Source organism: Loxodonta africana, chromosome 3 (assembly GCF_030014295.1).
Source record: "Loxodonta africana isolate mLoxAfr1 chromosome 3, mLoxAfr1.hap2, whole genome shotgun sequence".
NCBI lineage: Eukaryota > Metazoa > Chordata > Mammalia > Proboscidea > Elephantidae > Loxodonta > Loxodonta africana.
In genome coordinates, this window is record NC_087344.1 from 174,478,098 (window position 1) to 174,502,660 (window position 24,563).

Genomic DNA, 24,563 nt, shown 5'->3' on the forward strand with positions numbered 1-24,563 from the left:
TCTGGAGAAGGACATCATGCTTGGTAAAGTGGAGGGTCAGCTAAAAAGAAGAGGACCCTCAATGACATGGGTTGACACATCGGCTGCAAAAATGGGCTCAAGCACAGCAGTGGTATTGAGGATGGCACAGGACCAGGCAGTGTTTCATTCTGTTGTACACAGGGTCGCTGTCAGAATCAACTCAATGGGACCCACTAACAACAATTTCTACAGTGCCGCCAGGTGGGTTCAAATCGCCAACCATTAGGTGAGCAGTCAAAAATAAACCGTTTGCGCCATATTTGGTTGTTGTGTGCCACTGAATAGATTCCGACTCAAAGAGACCCTATGTGACAGAGGAGACCTGTCCGATAGGGTTTCCTAGGCTGTAATGTTTACAGGAGCTCATGTGCCACCTAGGGCTCTTATATATCCAATAAAGGTCTAATAGCCAAAAAATATTAAAAAAAAAAAAGTCTACAACTTAACAACAAAAATCAAACAGCCTACTGAAAAAATGGGCAGGACTTGAACAGACATTTCACTCGATAATTCAAACGGTCAACAGGTACACGATAAGATGGTCAACTTCGTTAAAACTGAAACGAAACCCATTGACCCTGAGTCAATTCTGACTCACAAAGACCCTATAGGACAGAGTGGAATTGCCCCACAGACTTTCCAAGGAGCGTCTGGTGAATTTGAACCACTGGCCTTTTGGTTAAGAGCTGTAGCACTTAACCGCTATATCACCAGGGTTTCCAAGAAGCCATTAGGGAGATGTCATCAAAATCACAATGAAGTATCACCTCATCCCCATTAGAATGGCAATGATCAAAAAACAGAAAACAACAGGTACTGACAAGGTTGTGAAGAAGCTGGAACCCTCATCTCTTGCTGGTAGGAATATAAAATGGTATAGCCACTGTGGAAAACAGTTTGACAGTTCCTCAAAAAGTTAAACACAGTAACTACCATATGACCCAGCAACTGCAATCCTAGGTATATACCCAGAAGAAGTAAAATCAGGAATGTAAACAGATACCTCTAGACCAATGTTTAATGCAGCACTTTTTACAACAGCCAAAAGGTAGAAACAACTGAAATATCCATTAATAGATGAATGGATCAGCAAAATGTAGTACATAAGTAAAATGGAATATTAAATCAGCTGTAAAGACAAACGAAGACCTGATGCGTGCCATAACATAGATGAGCCTTGAAAACACTATACGCTGAGCTAAATAAGTCAGACGCAAAAGGGCAAATAGTATAATCACTTATACGAAATAAGAAATATACAGAAACTAAAGGTTACTAGTGGTTACCCCAGGAAGGGGAAAAGGGTGAGTTTTTGCTTAGGGGTTACTGAGTTATGTTAATGATGGTGAAATAATTTGGAAAAAAGAGTGAATGGTTGCACAACTTGAAGAATGTAACCAATGTCACTGAATTATAAATGTAGAAATTGTTGAATTGTAGTATGTTTTGTTGTACATATTTTCACCACTAGCAACAAAAGAATAACCGGTAACTTCAAGTGGGCACTTCAGTACTGTCTGGCAATCCTTCTAAGAGTTTGTTCATTTTCACACTTTCCGAGATATCTAATTTATACCTTTTGTTTCCTCAACTCTCCATCACGTCTTTCCTCTTCCTCATGACCTTGCCTCTTACTCCACTTAGTAAAAAAAACAAAATTTCCCCATGCTCCTACTATCACATCTCCCAAAACTACAAGCATATAGACCTAAGTATCTGCCCGTTCTTTTACTGCTATTAATAAGGGGAGTGCAGCCGTATCTTGTTTGTACAGCAGATCTATGGCTCCAGCAATCTGTGCTTCCTACACCATGTTTTTCTCTCTACTAGCACAAAAATCTGGTATATCTTTATAAAACATAATGTCTGTTAAAAATAAACAAAAAAACATCGATATTACATCCCACTCTAGTAACAACCAATTTCTCAATTCCTCTTTAAAGCAAGACTTCTTAAAAGAGTTATCTTCAATTCTCACTATCTTCAGTTTCTCTCTAACATTGTCTTGAATGCCAGCTGTCACTTTTCCATCAGTCAAATCAGCTAGTCAAGGTCAAGGTCACAAATGTTACTAAACCTAAGGTTCAACCCCCCGAATTCCTCCTACTTGCATCATTAACAGATCTCACACACTTGATCACCACTTCCTGGCTGAGGTACTTTCTTCACCTGTTCCTCCTCAGTCTTCTTTAGTGGTTTCTTAACTACTTTGCCATCTAAACATCTGCGTGTTTCAGGGTTCACTTCTCCATATTTCTAATTCCTATCTTTTATGTTCTCACTCTCCCCACTACACAATGCTATGAGCAAAGGAGAAGAAACTAGGCTGGTATTAGGTATTGGCCATTTTATGCTAACAAAGAAGTATATAAACTGGTCAATCCTTATAATTATGGGGGGGACCCTATCCTCAGAGATTCTCATTTATTAGTTCTAGGGTAGAGTCCAGGAATCTTTATGCATAAAAATCCTTCCTTGGTGTTTCTCAACCTTGGTTGCACATTAGCTGCACACCACTTCTGGAAGGTTTTAAAAATCCGAGTATCCAGGAGATCTGAGCCTCTGGGCAGTCACTCTGAACTGTTATCACATACTCACAGAAGAGTATCAGTAAGATCATATAAAAAACACCAAAGTTTTTCTACTTACATATAGCTGAAACTCATTTCACTAAGAGAACAGAAAAATTGTATATGGGAAACATTTTCACCTCTGAGTGATATTCCGATACATTTGGGAGTACAAATAGGGAACACTAAATTAGGGTACAGATACAAACTCTTACACAGAGACAATCTCAACTAGCAAAAACAAAAACGAAATACCCCACAACAAAAAAAACCCAGACAGATAAGATTTCTAAAACAATTATCACTTAAAATTAAGATTACTGCTTAAAAAATGTGTAAGGCATTAATTAGTATTCAGTTAGAAATGGCAGTATTTGTAATCATAAAACAGAATTTACATTTAGAACTGTTAAACTACATAAAAAAGTATGTAATTATAAAGTCATACCAAATGCATACGACTTATAAAAAAAAATTAAGAACACCACTTTACCAGAAGGAAAAATAATTTATTATATACGAGGAGAGTGATTAAAATACATGTAATAGATCTTCAACTGATTTAAATACATATAGATTTAATAATTAAACACACTTTAAAAGCTGTTACGCACAGTTCCAGTCCAGGTGGCCAATTTCTCCTCCTCAAAGCTGGAAAGCACTTGAAAGGTAACAGAATTCAAAAGGAACCTAGAACACCATAAAAGTCCATTAAAAATAATCATGATTATAAAACTGTTCATAGTTTAAAAATAACTAAAAGCTAAAACATTTATATTTAGAAAATTAGTGAATCATGTCAGTGCAACAAAATTTTAATTAGGTAAACAGCTTATACAGAAAAACTGTGATTTATAACATTAAAAAATAAAACACTTTAACTGTCCCCATACAGAAACAAATGCTACTTCAGTATCTATTGCTTTTATGCACTCTTACGGTGATAGTACTTAACAGAAGTTTGAGCTGTTTTCATAGTACTAATAATAGCAGAATTTGCAAGAAAGAAAGACATGTCGGGGCTCCAAGTCTCAATTTTCCAATTTTTAGGTTAGATGGCTAGGCTAGTATTAGGTACCTGACCATTTTATGCTAACAAAGTAGTATTCGAACTGGTCAGTCCTTAGAATTATGAGGGGAACCTTCTCTAATTATGTTCTTGGGCCCCATCCCCAGACATCCTGATTTATTAGTTCTAGGGTAGAGTCCAGGAATCTTTATGCATAAAAATCTTTCCTTGGTGTTTCTCAACCTTGGTTGCATGTTAGAATCACTTTTAGGTTTTAAAAATTTCAGTATCTGGACTGGAGCCCAGACCAGTTAAACTTCACCATATATTTTTTGGAAACCTTGGTGGCATAGTGGTTAAGTGCTACAGCTGCTAACCAAAGGGCTGGCAGTTCGAATCTGCCAGACACTCCTTGGAAACTCTATGGGGCAGATCTACTCTGTCCTATAGGGTCGCTATGACTCGGAATCGACTTGACGGCACTGGGTTTGTTTTTTATATATATATATTTTTTAAGGGATTTTTTTTTTTCCGATCCATATTTTTTTTAAGAAGTTTCCCAGATCATTATCGTGCAACCAAGATTGAGTACCACTGTTGTAATGATTTTGGACATCAACCAGTCTGGAAATCACTGTTCTTGTATACCTACCAGGATTATTTCTTTTCACTTAATGAGCTACCCTGAGTCAATATAGTGTCTTCTCCCCTTTGTTATTCTTGTTGTATTCCATCTTTTGTTTTTAGGGGGACAAAAAAAAAAAAAAAGGGAAAAAAGACACTTCCACTTGCCATCTATCTCAAAGGAGATTTCAATAAGACTTTAGATGTGAGGTCAGCTACTCTTATTTGGAATTTACACAGAAATCAGTTATTTTAATTTTCAAGATATGTACTTTTTACAACATGTTACATAGACTACCTAAACCAGATATATCATAAAACAGAAAACACATTATTAGGTTTAGGAAATATACAAATAGAAGCAAGGTTACATTCTGTATTAAAGTAAATGCACACATTCTTCAAGAAAATAAGGTGACCTGATTCACTAACTTTCTCTGAAAAAATTATATAACTTTAAGAACATATACAAAAACTCAACAAATCTAAAAAACACAATTTGTTCAATCTGCAGTGATAATTTTAGAAATATTTCATTTGAACAAAATGTAAAAGTTATTGCTCAATGTGGACCAATGGATGGAGGAAGGGTAAAACGTTTCTAGAAAAAAACCAAAAAGCACTGCCCCAAAAAGGATACAACAAGAAAGGATACACTTTGCATGACAGTATTACAGCAGTATTTACGCAGGAATGCTTCTAAAGAAGAACAGCAGAATGCGGTTTAATTTTTTCTTATCTCTCTGCATTAGATTTACAAATAAAGTTTAATTTTAATATTTCCGTTAAGATAATAGAACTTCTGACTGTATCAGTATAAATACAAGATTCAAATAATCAAGTTATTTCACAGAGGGAATAAACATTCAGCAAAATTTCCTCTTATTTAGTCACATGGTTTTTTTCAGCTAACCACCAGTAATTCTGACCCATTTACTTCATGTTCTTCTAGTTTACAAAGGCTGATTTAAAATAAAATAGAAAACAAAAGGAATATACTTCCAGTCAACATCTTACTTAAACAGTGTAACACAAGTTTTAGAATTTAAAGTATTTAACATTTTTAATCCTCAAACTACTTAAGGATGTATTAAAGTTATTTGTTTGAAGGAGAAAATATTTCATTCCATAAAAAAGTATACATTTTTATGAATTATGTTAATAATCAAAAACTTTATATACTCAGGATTGTAGAATCATGAGTTAGACAATTTAGCTGTGTTTACCTTAGGAGTTTTCAAAGTGTGGTCCCTCTACCAGATGTCTCACTATTAAGGGGAAACTCAGTAATGCAAACTCTCAGGCTTCATCTAGGATAACCAACTTGTCCTGGCTTTAGCACTAGAAGTCCAGTCTGCTGGGAAACCCCTAAGTCACAGGTAAACTAGGATGGTTGGTCACCCTAGGCCCCCACACCAGACCTACTGAATGACAAACTCTGGAAGTAAAGCACAATAATCTGAGTTTTACCAAGCTCACCAGGTGATTCTAACACATATTAAAGAACCACTGCTTCTCTCTAGGCAGAAAAAGTAAATAAAGGCAAATAAAGATAATGTTATCCTTATAAAATTTATTCTCCATACTTTATTTTTACATACAAATGGGCTTATTCTGTAGTTAAAATTCCTAAGTTACATGGTGATTAACTGCATAAAGGTAAATAAATTCCTGAAAAATCTTGGGAGACTGAATTACTACTGTAGCAGGCTTTTAGCCTTAATTTTATCTTAAGAAATAGTCTTACCCTTTTATTATATTGTATCCAGACTTACCTTTACTAGTTTTTAACATTTTCTTTTTCCTTCTTTAGAATCTTGCTTTGGTCTAGCAGATCGAGCAAATTGCTAGTATTTTTAAAATTAAGGTTTCCTTCATAAAAATGAAAGAAGTATTTTCTAAATAATACAACAAAAACTTTCTGATGTAGGGTAGGAATATAGATTTTTATCTTTTATACTTGTCTTCCTACTCTCAAGCATTCACTGGATACTTTAAGTGCTTCCAACCTCCTGTCCAAGACTTTTCTAGGTATTTATGAGGAAGTAAAATTAATCTTTTCTGTACAACCATTATCTTCACTCCTTCACTCTACCACATATCCCACTGATTTTTTGCTTGCAAATTGCATTAACTACTAAAAGCAGGATGACTGATCAATGACATATTCTGGTTAATAAAATTCTCAAGAAGAAAATGTGAGCTACAATACAGTAAGACATAAAATACACCCACTCCTCACTTATCAACCATCTTGTAGTTCAACACTCTGCATTTACGACAATAGCAAAAAATCTATTTGGTGTGGCAGTGAATGCTGAGGTCTAAGGCAAGAGTAGTGCTGGCTGTGACAATTAAGATTACGTGAGCCCTGGTGGCACACTGGTTAAGGGCTTGGCTCCCAACCAAAAGGCTGGCAATTCAAATCCACCAGCTGCTCCTTGGAAACCCTATGGGACAGTTCTACTCTGTCCTACAGGGTCGTTATCAGCCGATATTGACTGGGCTGCAACGGGTTTTTATGGTCAACTTGGCTGGGCTATGATTCTCAGTGGTTTGGCAGTTACGCAACGATTTAGTCATCCTCCATTTTGTGATCTGATGTGGCCATCCTCCACTTTTGCGTAACACTGATTTTCACATAACGACCTGGTCTTTAGCACCTAACCATGTTGACAGTGAGGAATGCGTGTGATAAAATTTCCATGAACTGTATCCTTCTTGAAGGACTCCACCAAATGTGATCCTGGAAACTACACAGTCTCTAAAATTTAGCATGAGTGTGTACTTTTGAGCTGCATAACTGAAACGTTCATAGACTTGGCTGAAATTCTACTAACCTCATGCTGCTTAAGTTCCCTTATTTTCCAATAAAAATCTAAATTACAGTCATCTAACTCAGTAACATTCAAATGTAACTGAAATACCTCAAGCTAGAATGCCAGTTGTTTAGATTCCTAAATGATAATATAAATTAGTTTCAGTTATATCTTTCTCCTAAAAACTACACAGTCTTGGAACAGATTGGTTTAAAGGATACAACCACCATCGGTTTTCCAAAAAGAACATATCCATTAGCTTCCCTCAAGGCTTTTGCTGCTGCCGTTTCATTTGGAAGTCCAATGAAAGCTTGTCCTTTCATGCGACCTTCTTTCATCAAGCGGATATCAAACCTGGAAAAGTCAAGGAAGAAAGAGGGGCTTTGAATCAAACACTGGCAAACAGTTTTCATGAAGTAAATCGAAGTGTGTTGAACAATTTAAAATTTTGCTATTTCAAACGGTAAAAATGTCCAACATATTAGTCAGGCTTTATAAAATTATATGACATGGTTGGTTCTAAAATTGATTTTAGATGGATAATATAAATTTAAATATGATTTAAAAATTATACTGCTGGCAAGTATAAAAACAAACCTAAGTTTTTTGTTTCATATCTCTATTTTTAAACATTTCTGAAGTACTCACAGCTAATTCTATACTATCAGATCAAGTGACAAAAAAAACAAAAACAAAAACTACACAACCAAGAATAGAAAGGCTGACATTATTACAGAAAGTACAGAATTTCAGAGTAGGAAGGGACTATACTGATCATCTGGTCAAAATTATTCTATAGATGATTCTTATAGCGGCTAACTGACTTCTTCAAGGTAATGCAGTTAGTTACAGAGACAGAAGCACAAATTTGTAAATTCTTGGTATAGTGTTCTATATTCCACATGTACTCATTTTTCAACCTTTCTTTTTTATTTATCGTGCTTTAAGTGAAAGTTTACAAATAAGTCGGTCTCTCATACAAGAACTTATACATACCTTGCTATGTACTCCTAACTGCTCTCCCCCTAATGTGACACCACACTCCTCCTCTCCACCCTGTATTCCCTGTGCCCATTCAACCAGTTCCTGTCCCCCTTTGCCTTCTCTTCTTGCCTCCAGACAGGAGCTGCCCACAGTCTCTTGTGTCTACTTGAGCCAAGAAGCTCACTCCTCACCAGTATCATTTTCTGACTTATAGTCCAGTCCAATCCCTGTCTGAAGAGCTGGCTTTGGGAATGATTCCTGCCTTGTGCTAACAGAACATCTGGGGACCATGACCTCCGGGGTGCCTCTAGTCTCAGTCAGATCATTAAGTCTGGTCTTTTTATGAGAATTTTAGGTCTGCATCCCACTTTTCTCCAGCTCCGTCAGGGATTCTCTGTTGTGGTCCCCGTCAGGGCAGTCATCGGTGGCAGCTGGGCACCATCTAGTTCTTCCAGTCTCAGGCTGATAAAGTCTCTGGTTTATGTGGTCCTTTCTGTCTCTTAGGCTCGTATTTATCTTGTGTCTTTGGTGTTCTTCATTCCCCTTTGCTCCCAGTGTGTTGAGACCAATTGATGCATCTTAGATGGCTGTTTCCTAGCAGTTAAGACCCCAGATGCCACTCACCAAAGTGGGACGCAGAATGTTTCCTTGATACATTTTGTTATGCCAACTGACCTAGATGTCTCCTGAAACCATGGTCCCCAGACCCCCATCCCTGTTACTCTGGTCTTCGAAGTGTTTTGTTGTATTCAGGAAACTTCACAGCTTTTCGTTTAGTCCAGTCATTTTTCAACATTTTTGAAAGAAAACTATGTATGTTCAAAAGCTACTCAAAAATTAGATAGTAATTTACAACTAAAGTTGGTCTACCATTTTAAATAGTTTATGGCATTAGCAAAAGAATACATTTTTTAAACAAATTTTTGCATTAAAATAAGTATCAAAGATGCAGTGAAATGCTTCCTAAAAAAAAATTACATGATTAGTCCTATGGGAAACAATTATTAATTCAACACTTCGATTTCTATAGCTTTGTGGAAACAGAATTTTTTTTCTAAAATTCTAATTACAGGAAATACTGGAAATGGAAAGAATGTATAAACTAACAGGTATTTGTATATATACATGTATATTTATTATATATTTTTTTCTTTTTCTTATAACCGTGACTCAAAGGAAGTAATAAAAAAGGATCAGCATTTTGTATGGCCAACAAAAGAAACTTTCGGTATCCTTGTAAGGAGAGATATCCACTAGTACTGAGTATAAATGCCGAATTTTAAGACATGTTGCTACTATCTAAAATGGTAATAGGCCTGATAAGACTTTAAAAGTACTGGTTTCACTTGAAGATTGAAACAAAATTAACTAGAATCAACAAAAGAGAAGTCTGAGTCATATGTCTATTTTACCTCCACTCGAAAGTCTTTAAACAAGCCCTGGTGCTGCAGTGGTTTAGCACTTGGCTGCTAACCAAAAGGTTAGCGGTTCAAACCCGCCAGCCGCTCTGCAGAATAAAGATATGGCAGTCTGCTTCATAAAAATTACAGCCTTGGAAGCGCTATGGGACAGTTCTACTCTGTCCTATAGGGTCACTATGAGTTGGAACTGACTCCATGGCGATGGGTTTAGTTTTGGTCAAAAGCCTCTCACCTATCTTTTCCTGCTTCTTCCTATGGCCAAGGTCTAATTCATATGGCCAAGGTCTCTGTTAACTGAAGATGGAATTTTAAAGAATGAAATTCTAACCACAAACATTAGCTTTTACAGTACTTAAAAATGACATCCTTCTTTTTTGCTCTCATGAAATTGGAAGGCTTGCATAACGCAGCTTCATTAAAACATGAGTTGCTGTTAGTGCAAGAACCTAGAATACCTTGCCTCACTGCTGTATTTCTGGATGAGTCATTAAAGCAGTGGTTTTTGAAGTGTAATCCCCGGACTGGCAGCTTATGCATCACCCGTGAGCTTGTGAGAAATGTGAATTCATGGCCCCTTGTCCAACCTAGGAGCCTGGTGGCTCAATGGTTAAGAGCTTGGCTGCTAACCAAAAGGTCAGCAGTTCAAATCCACCAGCTACTCCTTGGAAATTCTATGGGACAGTTTTACTTTGTCCTACAGGGTTGCCATAAGTTGGCAAAACGTTTTTTTGTTTTTTGTTTTAATTCCAACCTAGAAAACCAGAATTTTGGGTGGACAGGCTCAGAAAATTGTTTTAACTAGCTCTCCAGATGATTCTTATGGAGGTTAAACCACTGCTCTAGGGAAGGGGTCAGGCCAAATTCAGCACTTGGCCTGTTTCTAAAATAAGGTTTTATTGAAACATAGCCATGATTATTTGTTTACATATTATTTATGACTACTTCCATACTACAACAGAATTGAGTAGTTGCAACAGATACCATATAGCTGGTAATAAATAAAAATACTGAATTTTTACTATCTTGATATTTACACAAAAAAGGTCGCTGGCCCCTGCCCTGGATGTCTTAAAAGACTGAGTACCTAACAGAAAAGATCAACTTCTTCATGGTCTATCGCTAAAAGGAAAATGCTGGCTGGTGGGTGGGTGGGTGGGGGGGATTGAGGGGTAAATTTGTAATTGAAACAAACAAAACACAATGTGAGATTATGACTGCCACTTACATGATCCGTTCTGTTTCTGATGAAAAGTTAACATATCTTCCAAAAATAAATTTAAGGTCCTAGAATTTCAGTGGGAAAAAGAAAAATAATGAAATCCAGGAAAAATAAAAAGTAAATTAATTAAATCAATTTATAAATTTCAACTTACCTTTTCTTGAACATGTTTAGCTAAATTCTTTACATAAATTCTACAGTTTGGTTCACCAGGTTCATAACTTCTGAAAATCGAAAGTGTTTCCATTTCTTATTTTAAAAACAAAACATAAAAAGGATATAAAATTAAGACATTTTCATTAGTTTTCCCAAAAAAAAAAAACCAACAACATTCAAATAAAACTATTAAGTAGACAAATCAAGCATTATTAAAATGTTAAAACCACAGAAATTAGTAGCTATGTTAAGTTTCTCACCAAAAATGGCCATTAAAAATCTGAATTGATTATATGAAAAAACCAAAAAGTGCCTTTTGTTTTAAAATATGCATCTAGAACAACTAAAATTTGTCCAATGAAGTATCAACTATTACAGGTCCTTAAAATAGGTTGCTTATTAGAGAGACTGGGGTAAAATAATATTTATTAATCATTTGTATAACTGTTTAGTTTAAAGTGAACCTCCCAAACTACCAGCCTCCTACACATTCGAATAAAAGAATGAAGTACTAAATAACAATCATCAGGCATTTCGGTCAAACTGTGGCCTGTGAATCCCTCCCCTCTACAGGCCCCTCCCATTTAATGTCACTAATCTGTTCCTGACAACTAGATGTTCTCTGCAAAAATGTTACTTGGAAGTCCATTTCCCATTTGTTACATGTCTGTCTAAGACTGAAATATTTTCCTAAAAGTTATTAATTTAGAAAAATTCCTCTAGAAGTAAACAAACTATCATGTTGGATACGAAATCCTTAAACACAGGTTAAAAAAAAAAAAAAAAAAACCCACTGCCGTCGAGTTGATTCCGACTCATAGCGACCCTATAGGACAAAGTAGAACTGCCCCATAGAGTTTCCAAGGAACACCTGGTGGATTCAAACCACTGACCTCTTGGTTAGCAGCCGTAGCACTTAACCACTACGCCACCAGGGGTTCCCCTAAGCATAGGTTAAAAAAAAAAAAAATTTTTTTTTTTACCAACCATCAAATAATTAAGTTGGTTTTTAAATAAACAATTGTTTTGTATGCATCTCAGATACAGTATTGAGATAGTCTATCACCCGTACCTGGAATATCTAACTCAAGACGTGTTGGACACATTGATTTGTGTAAAATGTCATATAAAAGTTTTAGGAATTAAAAATTTTCCCTTAAAAATAGACTGAAACATTGTACTTAGAGGTACCTTCTTCTACGAAGTATAACCAAACGAGGTGACTGAAAACCTTAATTGAAGAGATGTGCATGAACCTTAAATTAAGATAAATAACATGAAAGGATTTGCTTTGTTTCTGTAAAAAGAAATGTAAGATAGAATAAGTGCTGGATTATTTCATGAAATTACCTTCTCTAGAAATTCTGCCCTTTTTCAACTCCTTTCTAGAAATAAATTCTGATGGCATTTCATCAGAGTCTTCTTGAATCTCCTCTGTGATGTTCACATTAGGTGTTGGGAAGATTTTTCCAAATCCTACATTAGATGCATCAACTTCAGGATTGGGTAAATCTAAAAGTTCAACATTAACATTAGCTGTTAAAAATCCCTCCAATCAGAAAAGTTTTTTTATATTTTTTTAAGATATCTTTGGCACCAAAATTCTTTGGTGTTTTTCTCAATGATGCAGAACAGCTGTAGGCAAACATTTTCTGTGAAGGTCCAAAGAGTAAATATTTTAGGGTTTGCATGCCATATGGTTTCTGTCATGACTACTCAACTCTGTCACTACAGCATAAAAGCAACTGCAGAAAATACCTAGAAAGCCTAATGGTTGCTCTGTGGTGCCATTTCGAGGGTCTAGACAGTGAGAAAAAAATGACTTCAGTTTCGATATTTCGATGTATTTAGTTTGTGGCATCTGATGAAAATGTTCTGTGGGCAGATGTCTGCATATGTGCGTGCATTTGGGGGGCAATAATCAGTATTTTGTTTAGCCCAACCATTCTGAATTTTTAATAATTATGTGAACAAAAGAAATGTACAATTAAATACATAATTATCAAAATCATCCTAATGGGGCACAGTTATTCAATATTACTTACACATTTGGTTATTATGAAGATTTCATAATACATCAGAATATTGTGAAAACATTTTTAAACTTCTCAAAGATTTAAAATAATATCAGCAAATTATCTAGAAGCAATAAACATAAGACACTTCCATTTGAGGTTACTAAAAAAAAAAGCCAATCCTAATCCCAATTTTACAAAACATAAAGAAAAACAGGTGTTTGCACATTTAAAAAATCACCTCTTATTTAGAAAAATAAAAAAAGATGGCAAATTTCAGTATTAGATAGCAATACATACCATGAATTTTATCATCAGCAAGAATTATACTGGATTGGGGAGAAGGACTGGGAATGAAAAACATTACTAGAAACATTCTAGTGATATTATCTAAAAAGGAAAGAAACACTAAGGGATGCTAGGATGGCAAAAAGCTGTGAAAACATTGTAACTAATATACTATATTTAGCATTATAGTAATCTCTCTATAATGTAGAAAAACCATTGCAGAAACAGAGCTCCTGTGGCCTAAAGGCATCAATAACAGGAAACACTTTTAAAATTTCTTCTATCACTTCAACATTACTACTTTGATACTGATGTAGAATGGGATGCCTGTCCCCCTTCTAAGTCTTTGACTAAATTATGTTTAAAAAAATTAAAAAATTGTATAAAAGGGTGACTGCTATGAGATAAGAAAAACTTACAACCAGAAAAGTACTGAAACAAATAGGAGCTATTGAAAAGGCAATGCATTCTCACTAATCATCAAGGACAGGAATTAAAACCATTTACAGTTTTTCACTCACTACATTGGCAATACTCTCTAGAACTCTATCCTATACTCACACAAGTGCTCAAAGATATATGTACAAAGATGTAAACTCCAGTATTTTCCGTAATAGTAAAAAAAATTAAACAACCTCAACTTCTAATAGGGCATGATTAAATAAAGATTCATATAACTACACGACGGAGTACTATGCAGCCAAGTAAGATATATATTTTTATGTTCTGACACCGTAAGCTATCCCTACATAACACTTTAATCTTCAAAAGATTATACACCATGTCTAGCTTATTCTCTAGGGCCTAGCATAAGGTCTGCTATATAATTAGCTTCCAATAGTTGTTACTAAGTGAGTGATGAACAGCCTGTTTAACACGGTGCCCATTAACAACAACAAAAAAAAACAGAATGTGTTTACACATGTATAGGACAAGGTCTGGAAGGATATACACTCACATACACAAACACATACACCAAATTACTAACAGTAAATCTCTAGGTAGTGGGATGAGTGGGTTTGGGGCGTCAACTTTAATTTTTTTTTCAGTTTATATGGTCTGTTTTGATTACATTTTCTATAAGCTTGTATTATTTCTGAAATTAAAAAGATTTAGGGAACAAAAAAACGCTAATATCAAATTAATGCCTAAGATAAGTGGCAAAAGAAACCTATAATTTCAATACATTATCTTTAAATTTAAGAACAGTATCTTTGGTAAATAACCTTCCATGCTTTTTGTATTTAAAAAAAAAAAAAATCCACAACTCACAGTTTAGTCACGTGGTTACCTCCTAACCATTAATACGATTATACTAATAAAACCGTAAGATATGCAATAAAAAATTAAGCCAATATAAAAACTTTTTTATATTTTTTAGTGTGAACATGAGCAAAAAACACACTAAATTTCATGCTGGAGTTCATTACTACCAAAAGTAGCAATGATAATCTTGTTATCTAGCATCAATATTAGTTATATAAAAAAGCTGAAAATGGGTATTATTTCATGATATTGAGGAAGAACCTATTCCATATTTTAAATACAGATCACATACACTAAAATTCATTACACATAAAACTTAATTCTAACACAAAACACTAATTGAAAATAATTTCTATACAGTATATGAACAAATTAGAATATCCTTACCGTAATTTTGTTCCTCACAATTTTGTTCCTTCTCTAAATCTTTCTTAAATGTTGCTGGCATGCCAGTAGATATATGGAATTCAATTTTTTTATTACCTACAGGTTGTGGTTGGTCAAATACATCTGAAGGTAACAGCACTGGATGTAAATTACTGTTTAAAGACAATCACAGCATTGGTTTGTAACGGCAAATAAACAAAATCCTGAGAAAAACATTATTTTAACTTAAAAAAGCTAACACTGATTAAGCACTCATTACACTAGCAACTCTGATGGCGTACTGGTTAAGTGTTATGGCTGCTAACCAAAGGGTTGGCAGTTCGAATCTGCCAGACGATCCCTGGAAACTCTATGGGGCAATCCTACTCTGTCCTATAGGGTCACTATGAGTCGGAATCGACTCGATGGCACTGGGGACACTATAGGCATTGCTCAAAGTAATTTACACTTAACACTTCAATAAACCCTAATAAAAGCTCCAAAATGGGTACTATTAAATTCCTAATCTCCAGATCAGGAGATGAGCCTAAGGAATGTTAAGTAATCTGCAAAAAAACACTGAGAAAAGAGCAGAGGCAGGACGTGAGGTCTATTAATTCTAAATCACGGAGTATTGAACATGCAAAAAAGTTCATTTTATTTAACAAATGTGTTTCTGTGCACTATATTTTATATACTATAAAGCTGTGCTCTCCAATAAGTAGCCACTAGTCACATGTTGCTAACGGGTACGTGAAATGTGGCTAATGCAAATTAAATGAGCACTAGTGGCACAGTGGTTAAGAGCTCAGTGATTAACCAAAAGGTTGGCAGTTTGAATCCACCAGCCGCTCCTTGGAAACCCTATGGGGCAATTCTACTCCGTCCTATAGGGTCATTACGGCTATGAGTTGAAATCAACTCGGTGGCAATGTTTTTTTTTTTTTTTTGGTAAATACAAAATACACACCAGATTATGAAGACTTAGTACAAAAAAAGAATATAAAATACTCCAATAATTTTTTATACTGACTACGGAACAAAACCATATTCTGGATATACTGGGTTAAATAAAACACATTATTAAAATTAGTCTTATCTGTTTCTTCTTAATGTGGTTTCCATTAGGTTTATAGGTTTTATAGAGACCACTTTACAGCAGTGGTCAACACTGCTACAGATTAAAAGCATGTGTGTGTGGTGTCAAAACAGACATAGGTGGGCTTAAAAAGTATATATTATTTATACTTAAAGCAAAATCAAATACAAAAATTAAAAGCTCATTCTTGCAAAAGTAAAAGAAAGTTAATTTTAACAAAATTCTTTCTCAATTTACAAAGTTACTAGTTTAAATGGAAATTTATAGAAAAACTAAATGAAATTAAAATCACAATTTATGGTAATTTTTATCTAATTAAGATATTAAAATACACAGAACTGCTTGTTGAACGAGCAAATAAAATTCCTGCCATAATTTTAAAATAAAACATGTTAAAATATAAAATGTCATACATAACCAATGAAAGGAGAAAAATGGATAATACATCTCAAACAAAATACATTTACAATGAATATCACTGCATTGGTAATTTCTTTACTATAACACAATGTTCAAGACACAGTTGAAAGTTAACTTATCGCTAATGGAATTCTTGCATACCTATAGCCCTGGCTCTCAGGAAAACTGCTTATTCCTTGGGAAGTTTATTATAATGTAGCCCAAAAGGAATTTTTTTTTTTTTAATGTCAATGTCATTTCAATGGCTCCCTCAACAAACTCAGACTCTCTAGCATAACATTCTGCTAACATCAATGCCTTTGAATTATGGTGCTGGTGAAGAGTACTGAATGTACCATGGACTGCCAGAAGAATAAACAAATCTGTCTGGGAAGTAGTACAGCCAGAATGTTCCTGGCAAGCAAGGATGACAAGACTTCATCTCATGTACTCTGGACATGTTATCAGGAGGGACCAGTCCCTAGAGAAGGACATATTATACTTGGAAAAGTAGAAGGTCAGCGAAAAAGTAGAAGACCCTCAATGACACAGCGGCGGCAACAATGGGCTCAAAAATAGTAACGGCTGTGAGGATGGCGCAAGATCAATGTTTAGTTCTATTGTACTTAGGGTCACAAACCAACTTGACGGCACGTAACAACAGCATAATATTTAAGGCAGATCTCCCCACATCCTTCTTTCTCTTTCATTATTTCTATTCCTACTCATCTGAAACTTTATGCTTTTCCCTTCACACTGGATAGCCATTCTCTACTCAATTTTTCAATCTCATCCTTCAAGGATCAGCTCCAACGTCTCCTACATATTATACCCTTTCCAGATTTCTCAACTGGCTGTGACCACTTTTTTCTTAAATCCCTACAGTTATTACTTTTTATCTTTTTCTTATGCCAATATTTTGTTATTGCAATAATTGCGTGCACATTTTTTTTTTTTTGTCTGTAAGACTATTAATTCATTGCTTAAAAATATGGCATTAATATTTGGAAGTATGCTCCAAAGCAATACTTAGGAAAAATTTTACCATCCAATAAATATTAAATATTAAAAAGTACTCTGGTGGTCCTAAGTGCCAAACTAAGATTTATGAATTTTTACTCGATGGGTACTTTGAAGTCAGCACATGTTTGCTATCACAGAGTGGAGTTAGGAGGAATTAACACAGTTTCACATAAACACATTCCAAACTATGAATGCAAAAGGAGAAACAGATAGTGAGAAGCAAATAAATGAGTTTTGTTTTGGAGAATATTTTAAGTGCTTACAAGACACTGAGTATGCAAATAGGAAACTGGGAATGACGATTTTGGGTCTCAGGACAAAGGATAAATCTGAAGATAGAGATATGGTACTCGTTAGCTCCCATACTGCATTTTCACACAAATAACCCACGCCTTCTATTTTTGTTTGCCACCTGCGCCCACTCCCTGCGAGGTATCTTCATAAGTGGTGCTAGGCCAATTTTTTTCTTTTAAGTGTTACTGTAAAAAAATAATCAGCACAGCACGCTTACGAAAATACCTCATGTGGGGAGGGTGCAGTTGGCAAACAAACATAGAAGGTGTGTGTTATTTGCATAAAAATATGCTAGTTGAAACCATAAAAATGGACGAGATCAACAAAGAAGACAACATAAATGTATCAACAGAAGATCATAACACAAGCATATGAAACCACTACTTTAAAAGAGAAAAGAGGAGGTTGTAAAACTAGAAGAAACAGAGGCACAGAGTTAGGCAGTAAGGTGGGAGATAAACAGAGAAAGGTAATATAAAATTAAGGGTGAACAATTTTGAGATCTGGGATAGGCAATATTATCAAAAGCTGGTCAACTGTGAGAGAATTACATATATTTGTAAATTTGGCAAATAGGAAGTGACTAGTGAACCAAGTAGAGGGATATGAAACAAAAGCCAGATTGAGAAATGGAACGAGTTAAACAAGTAGACAAAGTACACAAAAAAACCCTTATTTCATAATCCATAACAAAATTACCTGTGTGAAGCAGCTGAAGGTGTATACAACATATCCTTTATTTTTTGCTTTTTCCTCACATGGCGTTGCTTTATCGTTTTTGGTCTTTTGGGCTGAAGATTTGCTAGTTCCATTAGTTTGGTCATTCTATGTTGGAGAAAAGGGAGGTAAAAAAGATTTACTTAACTAGAAGTATAGCTATTTACCACAGTTTCTGTTAAGATAAATTTGTATTTATGCTTATGTGGCATAAATATAACAACCAAGACATCAAGATGTAATCAATTTGAGAAGGGCAGGGCAAAGATGGCAGAGTAGTCAGAAGCTTTCATTGGTCCCTCTTACAACAAAGACCTGAAAAAACAAGTGAATCGATCATATGTATGAAAAGCCAGAAACCCTGAGCATCAAAGGCAAAGTTAAGAAATCAGGCTTAGTGACGGGGGAGGTAGAAACGGTGCAGAAGCAACGAGGAGTTGTCGAATCAGTGGCACTGCCTCAGCCCCTATTCCCTAGAGTGACTGCAGTGTGGCCCGTGGTAGTGTTCAGGGACGTGGATGCCTCAGTGAAAGAAGGCAAGGGAAGTGGTGCAGCCCTGATCCCCCGGTGTGACCGAAGTGGGGCTGATGGTGGCATTTAGGACGCAGATGCTTCAGCAAAAGAAGGCAAGCAAGGTGGCGCAGCCCCAAGCTCTTGGTGCAACCATGGCGGGAACTGAGCTAGCACACACAATCTACACACACCTCCAGAATCTGAGATAAAACAGCCCTCTCAGCACAAGATAAGTGATTTTGTCTAATTTACCACGTGGATCTAACAGCTCCTCCTTTTGGAAGAAATCTCTCCTATCTATCTGATCCCCCCTCCCTCTGCCCCAGCTGGCTTCACTAACAGTCGATTTCCTTGGGCCTGAGACAGATCCTGCTGAGCTCCCTGAGCCATCCTCCTGGCCTTGGAAAAGGAACAAATTAACAAACAGGGCAAAAATACTCTGCCAACTCCTCTAACCTGGAAACTCAGAGCAGAAGTGGCTCCAGTCCAGGCACAAGCAGTCCACAAACTTTGTCACCTGCAATGATCCAGGTGGCCCCATTACAGCAAATATGATCTGGCTATTATATTGCAAGGGTGAATCTGTTTGAGATCTGCCTGTTAACTGTTTTAGCTGTGTGGTGGAGAGGCAGGTTTTTAATGTTTGACACCACTCTGCCTATTAAACAGGACCCTCACATACCCACAGGACAGGCCTGAGGACTGCAGGCTCCACCCATGCCACCAAGCCACCTGTGACAGGGCTCCAAGGATGAGTGGTGCCCACCAGTCCTTACAATTAAAAGCACTGGGCATCTATGGTACAGCTGTAGAACCCAACCACCAGAGCGCTCTAGAGAACAGGGAGGTGCCTTCCTCACAGACACTGGGGGGAACGTTATCAGCCCCCTGCCTTCCTCAGAGTGTGATGCCCTGCTGCTACCAGAAACCTGTGCATACACCAATCACCACTGTTCCTCTAAGACTGTAGGTGAGAGCCTGTACCACACACTAGATAACTGACTACCGGGACACCTGCGCTGAATCTATACAAGTATAGTGAATGGACTCCTAGGCTCATATACCTAGTAACAGCTCTAGCCATCTGGTAACAGGACATTAGTAGTTCAAAGACTCCAATAACGAAGTTAGTTCACTCTAGTAGCCTATTTGGGTATATCAAAACAAAAAGGTAGGAAACAGTGAGCAAACATGAAATAAATTCATAACGGATAGATGGCTCAGAGAAGACAGTCAATATAAAGAAGCAGTTCATGATTGCTCCAACAAACTACCAAAACAAAGAATCAAGGACTCTTCCAGATGAAGATGTATTCCTGGAATTACCAGACGTAGAACACAAAGAGTAATATACAGAACTCTTCAAGACACCAGGAAGGAGACAAGGCAAAATGCAGAACAAGCCAAGGAGCACGCAGACAAAGCAGTCAAGGAAATTAAGATTATTCGAGAACATAATGAAAAATTTAATAGGCTGCAAGAATCCATAGAGAGACAGCAATCAGAAATTCAGAAGATTAATAGTAAAATTTCAGAATTAGACAACGCAGTCGAAAGTCAGCAAGGAGAACCGAGGAAACTGAAGTCAGAATTAGCAAGACTGAAGATAAAACACTTGGCAACAATATATCTGAAGAAAAATCAGGTAAAAGAATTAAAAAAAATGAAGATACCCTAAGAATCATGTGGGACTCTATCAAGAAAAATAACCTACAACTGACTGGAGAACCAGAACAGGGAGAGATAACAGAAAATACAGAGAGAATTCTTTTAGACTTGTTGACAGAAAACATCCCTGACATTGTGAAAAATGAAAGGATATCTATCCAAGATGCTCATCAAACTCCATACAAGGTGTATCCCAAAAGAAAGTCACCAAGACATAAACATACTTGCCAAAACCAAAGGTAAAGAGAAAATTTTAAGCGTGGCCAGGAATAAACGAAAAGTCACCTACAAATGAGTAACTAAGAATGAGCGGACTACACAGCAGAAACCATGCAGGCAAGGAGGCAATGGCATGACATATATTAAGCATTGAAGGAGAAAAACTGCCAGCCAAGAATCATATACCCAGCAAAACTGTCTTTCAAATATGAAGGCGAATTTAAGACATTTCCAGATAAACAGAATTTAGGAAATTTCCAAAAACCAAACCAAAACTACAAGAAATACTAAATGGATTGCTCTGGTGAGAAAATCAATAATGTTAGATACCAATCCAACACTAGAACACAGGACAGAGCAACATGATATCAACCCAGACAGGGAAATTACAAAAACTTAAATCAAAATTAAAAAAAAAACTCAAAATAGGGAATCAGCCATGTCATTATGTAAAAGACGACAACATTAAAGCAATGAAGAGGGACTAAATAAAAAAGTCACAGATCTTTCACATGGAGAGGAAATCGTGGCGATATAGGGAGATACAAGATAGGTTTAAACTTGGAAAAATAGGGGTAAATATTAAAGTAACCACAAAGGAGACTAACAATGCTACACATCAAAATAAAATACAAAAAAAAATAAACACTCAGCAATAACAAAATCAACAATGCAAAAGAGGAACACACAGTTAGCAAAGAAAAACTACTTAGCCCAAAAAATTAAGTGGAAAAATGAAACTTGTCAATAACACACACAAAAAGACATCAAAATGACAGCATTAAACTCACACCTATCTATAATCACATTAAATGTAAATGGACTAAATGCACCAATGAACACAGAGTTGTAGAATGGATTAAAAAAACAAGGTCCATCTATATGCTGCCTACAGGAGACACACCTTAGACTCGAAGACACAAACAAAAACTCAAAGGATGGAAAATATACATCAAGCAAACATCAATCAAAAAAGGGCAGGGGTGGCTATACTAATTTCTGACAAAACAGACTTCAAACTTAAATCTACCACGAAGGATAAAGAAGGACACTATATAATGATTAAAGGGACAATATACGAGGAGGATACTACCATATTAAATACTTATACACCCAATGACAGGGCTTCAAAATACATAAACTCTTAACAGCATCGAAAACCAAGACAGACATCTCTACAATAACAGTAGGAGACTTTAACACACCACTTTCAGTGAAGGACAGAACATCTAGAAAGAAGCTCAATATAGACACGGAGGAGCTAAATGCCACAATCAACCAACTTGACCTCACAGACATATACAGAACACTTCACCCAACAGCAGCCAAGTATACTTTCTTTTCCAATGCACATGAAACATTCTCCAGAATAGACAACATATTAGGCCATAAAGCAAGTCTTACAGAATCCAAAACACTGAAATATTACAGAGCATCTTCTCTGACCATAAAGCCATAAAACTAGATGTCAATACAGAAATATCAGGAAAAAGAAATCGAACACATGGAAACTGAACACTTTGCTCAAAAACAATTGGATTACAGAAGAAATTAAGGACAGAATAAAGAAATTCATAGAATCTAATGAGAATGAAAATATTTCCTATCAGAACCTTTGGGACACACTAAAGCAGTGCTCAGAGGTCAATTTATATCAATAAATGCACACATACAAAAAGGGCCCAAATCAAAGAATTATACCTACAACTTGAACAAATAGAAGGAAAGCAACAAAAGAAACCCTCAGGCACCGCAAGAAAGCAAATTAAAAAAAAAAAAAAAACTACAACAGAATTAAATGAACTAGAGAACAGAAAAACAATTGAAAGAGTTAACAAGACCAAAAGCTGTCTTTGAAAAGATTAACAAAAGTGATACACCGCTGACCAAACTGACGAAAGAAAAACAGGAAATGCAGCAAATAACCAGAATAAGAAATGAAACAGGCGATAACACAACAGACCCAACTGAAATGAAAAGAATCATATCGGATCACTATGAAAAATTGTGCTCTAACAAATCTGAAAACCTAGAAGAAATGGATGCTTTTCTAGAAACACACTAACTACCTAAACTAACACAAACAGAGGTAGAACAACTAAATAGACCCATAACAAAAGAAAAGATTGAAAAAGTAATTAAAAAACTCCCAACAAAGAAAAGCCCTGGCTCTGATGGTTTTACTGGAGAATTCTACCAAACTTACAGAGAAAAGTTAACACCACTACTACTAAAGGTATTTCAGAGCATAGGAAAGAATGGAATACTCTCAAACTCATTCTATGAAGCCAGCACATCCCTGATACCAAAACCAGCTAAACACACCACAAAAAAAGAAAATTACAGACCAATATCCCTCATGAACTTAGATGGAAAAATCCACAACAAAATTCTAGCCAACAGAATTCAACATGTCAAAGAAATAATTCACGACGACCAAGTGGGATTCATACCAGGTATGCAGGGATGTTCCAACTTTAAAAAACAATCAGTGCAATCCATCATATAAAAAACAAAAGACTCATCTGACATGGAAGGGACTGGACAATGGGTTGGAGAGAGATGCTGACAAAGAGTGAGCTACTTGTATCAGGTGGACACTTGAGACTGTGTTGGCATCTCCTGTCTGGAGGGGAGATAGGAGGGTAGAGAGGGTTAGAAACTGGCAAAATTGTCACGAAAGGAGAGACTGGAAGGAGGGAGTGGGCTGACTCATTAGGGGGAGAGTAAGTGGGAGTACGGAGTAAGGTGTATATAAGCTTGTATGTGACAGACTGACTTGATATGTAAACTTTAACTTAAAGCACAATAAAAATTATTAAAAAAAAAAAAACTACAATGAAGTACCACCTGAACTCTATTAGAATGGCAATAATCAAACAAATGGAAAACAACAGGTGTTGGTGAGGCTGTGGAGACACTGGAACCCTCATCTACTTCTGGTGAGACTATAAAATGGTACAACCACTGTGGAAAATAGTTGGGGGTTCATCAGAAAGTTGAACACAGAACTACCATATGACCCAGAAATCCCAGTCCTAGGTAAACACCCAGAAGAAGTGAAGGCAAGAATGCAAACAGAAATCTGTACTTCAATGTTTATCGCAACACTTTTCACAATAGCCAAAAAGTAGAAACAATGGAAATGTCCATCAACAGATGAACGGAAAAAAAAAATGTGGTATATACACACAATGGAATACTACTTAGCCGTAAAGAGAAATGAAGTCCTAAGCATGCCACAACATGGATGAACCTTGAAAACATCATTCTGAGCAAATAAGCCAGTTGCAAAAGGACAAATATGATCTCACTTACATGAAATAAGCAAATATCCAGAAACTAAAGATTATTTGTGGTTACCAAGGGTGTGAGGGAGGGGGAAAAAGGGAGGTTTTTGCTTACGGGGCACTGAGGTTATGTTAATGGTGGTTGAAAGATCTGGAAAAGGATAGTGAGAATGGTTGCTCAACTTGAAGAATGTAATCGGTGTTACTGAATTGTACCTGTAGAAAACGCTGAGATGGCATATGTTCTGTTATGTTTATATTCACCACAATTGGGGGAAAAAAAAAACCTGATTTTTAAAACATGGTTAAGTTAAATCTTGACAGCTTATTAAAGGAAGCAAAGAAGCTTCCACCTCCCATTCTTTAGAAGACACAACTCTATTCCAGATTCTCTTTAAAGAACACAACTTTTTTACCTTGCCTAATTGAAGTGAAAGCCAAGTTCTACTAACGGTAAAAAATAGCTATCAGTATCCCAAAGGACAGTTCTTATATACAAAGAATAAAAAAATTATAGAGAAAAAAAACACAAAAGAACCACATGATCTTATCAATTGATGCAGAAAAGGCATTTGACAAATCT

The 24,563-nt window shown here is 36.0% G+C and overlaps 1 protein-coding gene across 5 annotated transcripts in view; it reads right to left on the bottom strand.

Moving 5' to 3' along the window:
• Window positions 1-446: 446 nt before the first annotated feature.
• Window positions 447-24,563, bottom strand: part of RNPC3 (RNA binding region (RNP1, RRM) containing 3) — a 42,369-nt gene continuing 18,252 nt past the window's right edge. For 2 of the 5 annotated variants that reach the window (XM_023547425.2, XM_023547426.2), the window contains 7 exons: window positions 18,273-18,398; window positions 14,780-14,931; window positions 12,174-12,335; window positions 10,822-10,916; window positions 10,674-10,732; window positions 7,265-7,397; window positions 4,336-6,071 (listed from right to left, as the gene is read on the bottom strand). In XM_023547425.2, the coding sequence (XP_023403193.1) occupies window positions 6,012-6,071; window positions 7,265-7,397; window positions 10,674-10,732; window positions 10,822-10,916; window positions 12,174-12,335; window positions 14,780-14,931; window positions 18,273-18,398 (787 nt within the window). In that variant the 3' untranslated portion in view covers window positions 4,336-6,011. Of the gene's footprint in view, window positions 3,282-4,335; window positions 6,072-7,264; window positions 7,398-10,673; window positions 10,733-10,821; window positions 10,917-12,173; window positions 12,336-14,779; window positions 14,932-18,272; window positions 18,399-24,563 lie in introns of those variants that run through there. The other 3 variants (XM_010589516.3, XM_003409527.4, XM_064282478.1) reach the window with 3 other exon arrangements.